This window comes from Ailuropoda melanoleuca, chromosome 15, assembly GCF_002007445.2.
Source record: "Ailuropoda melanoleuca isolate Jingjing chromosome 15, ASM200744v2, whole genome shotgun sequence".
NCBI lineage: Eukaryota > Metazoa > Chordata > Mammalia > Carnivora > Ursidae > Ailuropoda > Ailuropoda melanoleuca.
The window spans coordinates 74695541-74705914 of record NC_048232.1 but is presented as its reverse complement, the minus strand read 5'-3'; the positions used below and the strand labels follow the sequence as shown (position 1 = coordinate 74705914).

The 10374-nt window shown below is 52.4% G+C and overlaps 1 protein-coding gene and 1 long non-coding RNA gene across 4 annotated transcripts in view; one reads left to right on the top strand and one right to left on the bottom strand.

Annotated features, from left to right (window-relative positions):
* Window positions 1-391: 391 nt before the first annotated feature.
* Window positions 392-7240, bottom strand: LOC117796448. Its single transcript, XR_004620974.1, has 3 exons — window positions 7098-7240; window positions 6753-6977; window positions 392-2582 (listed from the first exon to the last, which is right to left on the bottom strand). It is a non-coding gene; the product is annotated as an uncharacterized LOC117796448 (long non-coding RNA).
* A 2269-nt stretch (window positions 7241-9509) lies between these two features.
* TEX19 (testis expressed 19) overlaps window positions 9510-10374 on the top strand; it is a 4427-nt gene continuing 3562 nt past the window's right edge. Inside the window, exon 1 of one of the 3 annotated variants that reach the window (XM_034644233.1) lies at window positions 9510-9530. Coding sequence is in view for 2 of the 3 variants with exons in the window: in XM_034644231.1 (XP_034500122.1) it covers window positions 9974-10088 (115 nt within the window). In the remaining variant the exon portion in view is untranslated. Of the gene's footprint in view, window positions 9531-9735; window positions 9825-9854; window positions 10089-10374 lie in introns of those variants that run through there. The other 2 variants (XM_034644232.1, XM_034644231.1) reach the window with 2 other exon arrangements.

The following is a 10374-nucleotide window of genomic DNA, read 5'->3' as shown; positions in this document are numbered from 1 at the left end:
GGTGGATTCTTTCTTGTTGTCTTTTGACTAAAGTTTCTTTATGAATTCTGGAAACTGATCGAGTCTCAGTTAATTACGTTTTAAACACATTTCCCCCTTTTGTGCATTATCTCACTTGTTTAGACTCAGTAGATATGACCTAATGTGTCAGTCTCCTCTCTGAGAAAAGATCTTTTTGGTCTTTATACAGAATATCCTTAGTTCCCCAAGACCGTATGTCAGTTTCTTATATTTTTCACCTTATTCTTTCACTTTTTTGCTTGTTTCCTTTTCTTCATGGTTTTTTATTTAAACATAAGTTGCTTTGGTAAAAAATAGATATTTATGTATATTTTAATATATGCATATTAAAAACATATATGTATAATACAAGAGTAAAGATAGATGGCTTTTTAAATAATTTACTAAATTAATCAGGTCATTCGTCCCTTTCTTCCAAAATTCCAATCAGTGCACCCAGGTGCACCTGGCACATCTCCCCCAGGACATCTGATGAGTGTTCCCAGATGAACAAGTCTGCAGCTGGGCCTGGACTGGGCAGCGCCTGCAGGAGTAGACACAACCTGCTTCTGTCATTAGCTGACAGCAAAGTTCCTTGGATCATTTTCTCAAATTTTGCTGCAATTCAAATTGTCTCAGGCATTTGAAAAGTCCCAGTGTCCATGTCACACTATGTGGCAGACACCCCGAGTGACCCCCAGTCAGTCATCCCTTCCCTGTGATTAAAGGTGCCACCCTCTCGATTACATTATCCGCAAACATTATTGCTTTTATAGTACATATCTTACATGATGACGTTATGTTCTATATACATACACTATTACAGATTGATTTATTTTTATACATTAACACATCACATATATGTGCGCAGACCTATACACACACGTATACATAAACATACTCCAAGCCGACTTATTCCTGCTCTGCCTTCTGGCCCTGAAAAAGGAAAGAACCAGGCTGTGTACACTGGGTAGAGATTGGAGCCTTTGGTCAGTGACTGGAAGGGGCGGGTGGCTGCCCTGGGAGAGTGGGGTAGGGGGACGTTCCATGACCTGCAGGGAAGCAATGTCCCCCTGTCTGGCTCTTCTCAGGGCTGGGGCACGAACGAACAACAGTGGCCCTTCTGGTGACTTCTTGCTTGTCTGCTAAACTAGCAAGCCATCAGCTTCCTGGCATTGCTCTGCTGTCGATACACGCATTTATCATTGCCTCTATCACCATGTGTCGTTTCTTTGTTTTTCTAGCTCCCCTTCTGACCGATGACCAGAGCATAAGACTCAGGTCTCGATTTGACACAGAGAAGAAACTCAGGGCACAAAAAGGAATAATCTGGGTAGACATTTTTTTTTCATTTCCCTGCTCAATACCCGGGATCATCAGGCTTCTGCCCACCGGAACACCTTTGTAGCACAGCCCATGCCTCCGCCCTTTACCTGCACCCCTGCAACCCCTCCAGCGGATGAGCAGTGCTGAGGACTAGGAAAGCTGTGCCTGCAAACATTGCCTTGTACCCCACCGCGAGGTCTGGCAGAGCTGATATCTGAACCTGGCAGGTCTGAACTACCACCCGTGTGCCCAGGTTCCCCTCGGCTATCTCACTCTGGGGCTCATGTGTCGAGGGGCCTGCTCTCAGTCATGAGTTCTCGAGGATTTGACCATTTGAGATGACATCCTGGGTGTGGGTGCGGATGGACTGCCCATCCCTGCTGGCTTGGCTGTGAGGAGAGTGTATCACCCTGGGAAGAGGGAAGACACTCAGACCCCAGAAGGGGCAGCCCCCTTCCCCTTCCTGCACTCTGATCCACATGGGTCCACAGTCCCATCGCCCAGAGGGCAGAGCCAGCACCATCTGCTCCCTCCTTTTCTACTGATCCATCCACTCATCTGTTCAACGGGTACTAACTGAACACTCCCGGGGCCCCAAAGGCTCGACAAGGAGCAAGGACAGTATGCTCGCCGCCCTCATAGGGTGCACAGGCGTCAGAAGCCGAGCACATGGAACAAATGGCCAGCTTGGTGCTGGACAACAGTGACAAGATTCTGGGAGCAGCTGCACACGCTGGCGAGCTGGCAGGGCTTCCAACGGGAATTCCAACATGGCCATCCAAGGTAGGATAAACGGTCATTTGTTCTCTGGGTGTCATGGAGACATGGGCACAGGCTTCCCAACCTCCATGCACCCTTCAGAATGCTTGGGTGAGTCACGGGAGGAATGATCTAAAACTTATAACAACTTGGGGCTGCCTCAGACCTCAGGTCCCTTCACAAACAAAAGGTGGTGGCCCAGGGGCAGAGAGAGTGAGAAATGTGGTGTGTGAGTCCAACAGAAGAGAATGCATCATTCATTACGGGAAGATCGAAACCTGATCCTCGGAGAGATCACCAAGAGAGGTGGGGATTTACAGGAATAAGCTTGAAATTGCAAAACAGGATGTCCATTTTGGATGATATGAAGGAGTGGAAACTGGGAAGGAGCACCAGTACCTGATGGGGATTGCATTAGGATGTGGCCACCCCATGCAATATTGCGTACCTGTAAAAAACAAGTTTTCAAAGAAGATCCAATGTAAAATCATCAGCCTCTGTTAAGTGAAAAGAAAAAAAGTAGGTTACAAGTTTGTAGACACAGTATTGCTTTGATTTTGTGAAAGAAAAAACTGTCCACATATGCAATGTTGGGTGTGATACGTGCCACTGGGCTCCTGTCCTGTGGACACATGTCAGGTGTTATGTGCATGTCTGTGCCCTTTGTACACGTGTTGGGTGTCACGTATCTGTGAGCCTATAAAGAATGCCTGAAGAGGAATGCGCCAGCATTAGCTCTGGTCATCTCTGGGGGTAGCATTATGAGTTACTGAATTTTCTTTATAGATTTCCACACTTGCTTAATTCTCTAGAATAAATACGTGCTATGACCGTACCTTCAGAAGCCGCTGAAAGCCCCTGGAAGTGCTTCATGGGTGGTGGTGTCTAAGTCAGTCCTTCTAGGTTGGGGTCCTGAGCTGAGCTCTTCCCACAGACCACCTCCCCCAGCTGCTCTCCAGCACCTGCCTGCCAGACTCCCTTGGAATGTGGACCCTCCAGGGCCGGCCTGGGTCCCACCCGCCACCCTTCCAGACCCCAGCCAGGGGCCGGCGCTGGGTAAATGGAAGGAACAGTAGGGTGAATGTGTCCCCACCACAGCAGGCCTGGGACAGCCTTCCTCTGGTCTTCTACTGCCCAAAACCCTTTGGGGGATGACTCCGGAGCCCTTGGAATTTCCCTCAAGTTCTTTTAGGTGAAACCTCGTGAGTGTCTGAAGCTCCCCCATAGCCAAGGCTGCCACGTCCACTCAGACCCCACGTGGCTAGGCACATGTCCATCAGCCATGCCACTGCCATGGTTCCTTCCAGGCAGGGGAGGATCCGTGCCCGGCTACAGCAGCCACAAGGAGAGCCAGATTCAGGGGGAACATCCCTCCAAGGAGGGAGCATCATGTCTTTCCCGAGTCCCCATATGACCGCCTTCCTGTGTGGGGTCTGCTAGCCCAGCCCAGGCCTGATCACACTCTGCCTGGGAGGCACCACACCCTGGATGCTGCCGTAGACATGGCCGCTTCTATCCCAGGGGGTGCCCTGGAAATGGGGTCTTGAGAACCCCCCAAACCTCCCAGGCAGAAACAGGATCACCCTGTATGAGCTTCTGCGGCCGTCGGACAAATTAGTACAGACTCAGTGCCTCAAAGCAGCACAGATTTATTCTCTCATAGTTCCAGACATCCGAAGTCTAAATGGGTCTGCAGGGCTGGTTCTTTCTGGAAGCTCCAGGGAACAATCCCTTCTCTTGCCTTTTCCAGCCTCTCGAGGGCACTTGCTGCCCTCCCTTTGTCTCCAGGCAGCAGCTCAGAATCCTCTCTCCTCTCTCTGTCCTCACACCTTCTCTCTCTGACTCTTACCCCTGCCTCCCTCTTGTAAGGACCCTTGAGATGCCGTGAAGCCCACTTGAATGCAAGCTACCCCCATGTCAAGCTCCTCACTCAATCACACGTGCGCAATCTCCCCAGCATGTCGGGGACGTGGGCCCAGGCTGCAGCATTGGTGTGGGCAGCTTTGGGGACATCACCCAGCAGACTGCCTGCCCATCCTGTGCTCTTCATGATTCCTCCCAGCTCTGGAATTCCGGAAAAAGCCTTTTTCCTCTCACTGCACATGAGAAGTGCTTTGGCTCTTCGAGGCCACCCTCTCTTGTGGGTTTCAGGCCCTCAGCTCGGCCAGACTGCACCTGCTGCCCCAGACACCAAGGCCCAGCAAGACCCCACGCGCCCATCTGACGGAGGTGGGAAACGGACCTTCTCAAAATTTCCACAGAATGCAACAGTCAGAGCAGATGAGGGCTCGGGGCTGCTCTGGTCACAGCCCGCTCAGGCCCCATGCCGACGGACGCCTCTCAGAGCTCTCAAAGCCGGGGCCGGGACTGGCCTTCCAGGCTTTTTGAATCTCTGGATAGACAGAGAAATAAAACTGGGGGGAACCGGAGGGGTTACTAACAGCTTACTTTTCCAACCAACGCACCTTTCCATAAAGACATTTCTCACACTGGGAGTAAAAAGTCCATAATCCCTGACAAAAGGATTTTATTTTATTTTTTTAAAAGATTTTATTTATTGGGGCGCCTGGGTGGCACAGCGGTTAAGCGTCTGCCTTCAGCTCAGGGCGTGATCCCGGCGTTATGGGATCGAGCCCCACATCAGGCTCCTCGGCTATGAGCCTGCTTCTTCCTCTCCCACTCCCCCTGCTTGTGTTCCCTCTCTCGCTGGCTGTCTCTATCGCTGTCGAATAAATAAATAAAATCTTTAAAAAAAATAAATAAAATAAAATAAAAGATTTTATTTATTTATTTGAGAGAGAAAGAGAGAGTACAAGTGGGGGACAGGAGGGGTGGAGGGAGAGGGAGAAGCAGACTCCTGCTGAGCAGGGAGCCCGACATGGGGCTCGATCCCAGGATCCTGAGATTATGACCTGAGCCGAAGACTGATGCTTAATCGACGGAGCGACCCAGGCGCCCCCTGACAAAAGGATTTTAAACGGAATAAATTTCACGTCATGAAAAACCCTCTCCTACTTTTCCTTTTAGGCTTCAGCGCAAGGGGACTTCCCGGCCATTTCCCCTCCCGGCCGGGAGTCCAGGGCTACCAAGCGTCACCCACCCTGCTAACAACCCACCACCCCAAGGGGCTGTGGCTGCTGGAAGGCACCTGCTGGAGCCAGCTCCTTTTTACTGAGCCCTGTTTGCCCCTGAATTGAGCAGTGTAGTCAGAAACAAGCTCCCTTTGAAAAACTTGTGGTCCCTGAATGATTATGCTCATTTTGTGTGAGCAAACCTTTAAAGTCACATTTAATGAGAAACGTGAGATCTTCTGATTAATGATTCGCAAAGTGAATCACAAGCATGCAGAGTTACTTTCGCACAGAGCACAACAGGTTTTAGGGGTGGGGGCCCCACAGCCCCTGAGGGCAGCAGCAGCCCCTGCATTCCTGTTTCCTGCAGGAGCCCTGGCCCCATGCCCCCTCCCCTGGCTCTGGACTGAGCAGTGAGACCCCCTCTGTGGACACCCAGGTCCTCTCGGGCCCAGGCCAAGCTCACTGTGTTGAAGAGGAAGGTTCTCCTGGTCACCATGTGGAAAAGGAAGGTTCTTGGTGTCCCCCACCCACAAGGGGCTGTCCCTGGCCACCACCATCTTCAGGCCTCTCCCTCCCTTTGTCTCCCCATCCTTGGTCCCTGTCGCCCACACTCAGGACCATCCAGCCCCTTCCCCACTGTCTGCAGAGCATGTCCAGCATGCAGACTGGATGTGCACCTGTCCTTCCCTCGTGAAGCAGATGGAGAGAGGGCCGTGGACTGTGTGGCCGGCGGCTCTGCAGGATGTCCTGACCAGGAGATGGGGGACCAAGGCTGCTCCCAGAAGGGCAGGGAGCTGACTGCCTTTTTTTTAGGGTTGATTCCTTCATTTCCTGAGTCTCCCATGGGGCTTAAATCCCATCCCTCTCCAGGAATACCCTCAGGAAGCCACAGCACATGGGAGAAACAGTCCAGTAGTGTGGTGACCGGCTGTGATACACCCGTCCCCCCTTTGAGGCTTCACGTCCTTCCTGGGCCAAGTGTCTTGTCCCTCCCCACACGGTGAGGAACAGCCCCCCATGGACCTAATCTCGGGGCCGACATGACATCTTTGTGTTGAGTCTCACACGGGTGGTGACCATGGGGATCTCAGGAGAGGAACGTGGACATGGTTTTCCTCCCTGGAATGGCAGCCCTGTGTCCACAGCACATTTCCTCCCCTGAAGCCCGGGCAGTTAGACTGCCACCTCACAGGCTGCGGGGAGGCCTGTGTTGTAGCCGGGAGGGAGGGGCTGAGGCTGGGGTGAGGCCTGCCAGTGCACACCAGAACTTTCTTTGGACCTCCGCCAAGAAGAAGCCACAGCGAAGGCAGGCCTCTGGGGAGCTACAAGTTCACCCGAGTCTGAAGCGGGGCTCAGGGCCCTTCTCTACAGTGCTGCTCCTTGGGTGACTTATCCTAAAGCCATCTTCTAGAGGGGCCGAGAGAGGTCAGGCTAAGAGCAAACGTTTCCTTTCTTTCTTGTTCTCGCTTTTTTATGCCCCACACAACAGCCCTCCTCAGCATCAGGGTCAGGAAAGCACAAACCAGCCGCGTCTCTGACGGGTCCCAAGAACCCTGGAGAGGAAGTGAAGGAACTAAGCACAGGCAGTCTCACCCCGCGGACCATCAGTGCCATCGGCTGTGGGAGGCAGCGGCGAGGGCCGGACGAGGAGTTGGTTGGTTTCCAGCAGGTCCCTGTTGCCCCGGAGGAGCCACGCCCACTCCCCCGGCTCCGGCTCCGCCCACCGTCACCTCCGCTGGGGTGGCGGCGCCACCTCTGAAGACTCTGCCTGACTCCGTGCAAGAGACGTAGGAAACTGTTCCCCTCCTTTTTTATTGCCTGTGGGGAGGAACAAAAAAGAAAGTCAGAAAAAACTCCTCCATCCTCGAGGAGCCGAGGGCCGACCTTCTCTTGCAATAGAAGGGCAACCCCGTAAACGTTTGTTTAAACTCCACGCACTTGGACTCCATCAGAACGTGCAGCCGTCCTTTCTCAGTCGTGATGACTACAGCAGTTTTCAAGAATGTTTTCTCTGGTGAATCACCTGATTATTTAAACACGCTTTTCTTGAAGCATGAGGGACTATGGACTCTGAGAAACAAACTGAGGGCTTCAGAGGGGAGGGGGTGGGGAATGGGATAGACTGGTGATGGGTATTAAGGAGGGCACGTACTGCATGGTGCACTGGGTGTTATACGCAACTAATGAATCATCGAACATTACATCAGAAACCAGGGATGTACTGTATGGTGACTAACATAATATAATAAAAAAACATGAAAAAAAAACCGGTTACTCAACATACATAAATAAATAAATAAATAAATAAATAAATAAATAAATAAAACACGCTTTTTTTTTCTCATTAGGGCTTCATTCCAACTGGGTCACCTGCCCACAGATCCAAGCGTGCGTGCACTTGTAGGCTTTTTGGGTCAGGTGGTTTCTCTGAGCACAACTGGCCACGCTCAGGTCAGATTCCAGGACACGCTGGTGGAGCATGTGCCCGGGAAAGGCGCCAGCCCCAGGTTGGCTCTGAACCGGTCCAGAGGATGCAGAAACTGTGCCTGGGAACACAGCAGGTCAGTACACTTTGGTGGCCATCCCAAGGACGGAGATCATCAAGCCAGCCAAGAAGCGGGAATGCATCCGCCCCACAAACACGTCTGGAATGTTCTCTAAGCCTCAGGAGCCGCACAGGCCTCGTGGATGAGACAAAGATAAGCACTAGCAAGCTCAAAGGCACACCAGGAACTTTGGCCTTTTTCCTCTTGAGGGTCTCAGCCCTTGGGGCAGTGGGCCCTTAAGCTTGACCAGGGCCGTCATCCTGGTCCTCTTCTAGTCTGACAAGACTTGGCCACACTCACTCTTTTGAGTTTCTCCCCCTTCACCCTTTTCTGTTGCAAGAGCTCACATGTTCTGGGCCAGTGGAGATGGGGCTTTGGAATGTGGGCAGGTCTGGGGGCCAGATTCTGGTCCCTGCTGGCCTCCAGGTCATGACTTTGGCCCTGTAAGGGCTGTGAGACAGGTCCAATCACGTACTTTCCAGTTTCTGGCAGGTCATGATAAGGTGTCTTAGTCACAGGGTGGTTGGGAGGACCATAGCTATTTGGAGTCCATGCAGGGCCTGGCTTGAGTATCAGTTAGACTAAGACCAGGGGAGGGTGGAGGATTAATGGCCCAACATCTATGAAAACTTCTAAGCTCACCCAGGTGTCGAGGCACTGGTTCTGGAATTGTACAGCATATTGAAAACAGCTGGAGAATTTAAGATACTGACTGATGCCTAGATTCCATGGGAGAATTCTGATACAACTCGTATGGGCAAATGTTAGTTTTCTGTTGATTTGTAACAAATGACCAAATTTAGGCTTAAAACAACAGACATTTATTTTCTAGTTTCCATGGATTAGGAGTTGGGATATGCCTTGGCTAGGCTCCTTGCTCAGGGTCTCACACAGCTGCAACCAAACTGTTGGATGGACTATGCTCTCAGCTCACAGAATTCCTATTCTTGTGCTTTTAGGACTAAGGGCCTCAGCTTTACTGGCTGTCAGCTGGATGCACTTTCAGATCCCAGAGGCTGACCAGTTTCCTGCACAGCTCACAGCATGGCTGTTTGCCTCGTCAAGGCCAGGGGGAGACAGCAAGAACTGGCTTGGGGTCTTATGTGCATTCATCGTAATGTCATTGCAGGAGGGACACCCCTTTGCCACATAATGTGATTTCAGGCAGTAGCATCGACCCCCCAGTGCCACTTCTTGGTTGGAAACAAGTAGCAGGCTCCACCTCCAATCACAGGGAGGGCATGACCACTGGGGGTCACCTCAGGTGTGTCTGCCACATGCTGTGACATGAGCAGTGGGACTCTTCAAATTCCCAAGAAAAATTTAATGTGCAGCAAAATTTGAGAACCATTGATCCAAGGACCTATGCCTTCATCTGTTCCAGACTAGCTGTGTCTTCTCCTGCAGGTCCTGCTCAGTCCAGCTCACCACTTACGACAAACGTACCACTGGTGCAGGTGTTGATAGTGGGGAGGCTACACACGTGAGGGGCAGGCGTATATAGCAACTCTGTACCTTCTGCTTAATTTTGCTCTGTACCCAAAATGCTCTAAAAATAAAGTCTATGTTCAAAAAACAGTTCAAATAGTCTTATTTTGAAAGTGAAAAGAAGAGCCACAAAAGGGGGAAATGTGTTTAAAATGTAAATAACTGAGACTCGATCAGTTTCCAGAATTCATAAAGAAACTTTAGTCAAAAGACAACAAGAAAGAATCCACTTTCAGCCGCAACGGGACCCGTGACCAGGCAGGTCACCCACGAAGGGACAAGGGCCATCGGAGAGGCACTTTCAGAAACCTGCAGATGGGAAGCACCCTGAGAACAGGTTTGCGGGGGGCGGAGGCACACAGGGGAAGGCATGATGGTGCTGGGGGCGCAGAGGGGGACAGGCTGCCCTCCCTGGGGGGCCACACAGGGCTCTCCTGGGAGGGAGGTGGTGACTCAACAGTTTCATTTCCTGGTGGGCTGAGGCTCATGGGAGATATGCAGATGAGCCCAGAGCACCATGGNTTTCAGCCGCAGGACGGAACCCGTGACCAGGCAGGTCACCCACGAAGGGACAAGGGCCATCGGAGAGGCACTTTCAGAAACCTGCAGATGGGAAGCACCCTGAGAACAGGTTTGCGGGGGGCGGAGGCACACAGGGGAAGGCATGATGGTGCTGGGGGCGCAGAGGGGGACAGGCTGCCCTCCCTGGGGGGCCACACAGGGCTCTCCTGGGAGGGAGGTGGTGACTCAACAGTTTCATTTCCTGGTGGGCTGAGGCTCATGGGAGATATGCAGATGAGCCCAGAGCACCATGGGAAAGGGCCCTTTATATTCCCAGGTGGGCTGCTTCCCCTCCTTTCTGGGGGGCGCCCACAGGAGGGAAGTGCCAGGCAGGGTGAGAACCCCTTGGGCTGAGGAGAGGGTCTGGGGGACACGGGCTGGGGGGCGGGGAGGGGTGAGAGGCTGACAAGCCCAGGAGGTCCAGTGTGGCCTCGGGCCATGTGGTCAGCTCAGCTGGGGGGCTGGGGGCGGGGGCGGTTCCCTGAGCTTCCCTCAGCTTCTGTCAGGATCCCTCAGGTTCCCTCAGCTTCCGTCCGCTTCCCTCAGGTTCCCTCAGCTTCCCTCAGGATCCCTCAGGTTCCCTCAGCTTCCGTCAGGATCCCTCAGGTTCCCTCAGCTTC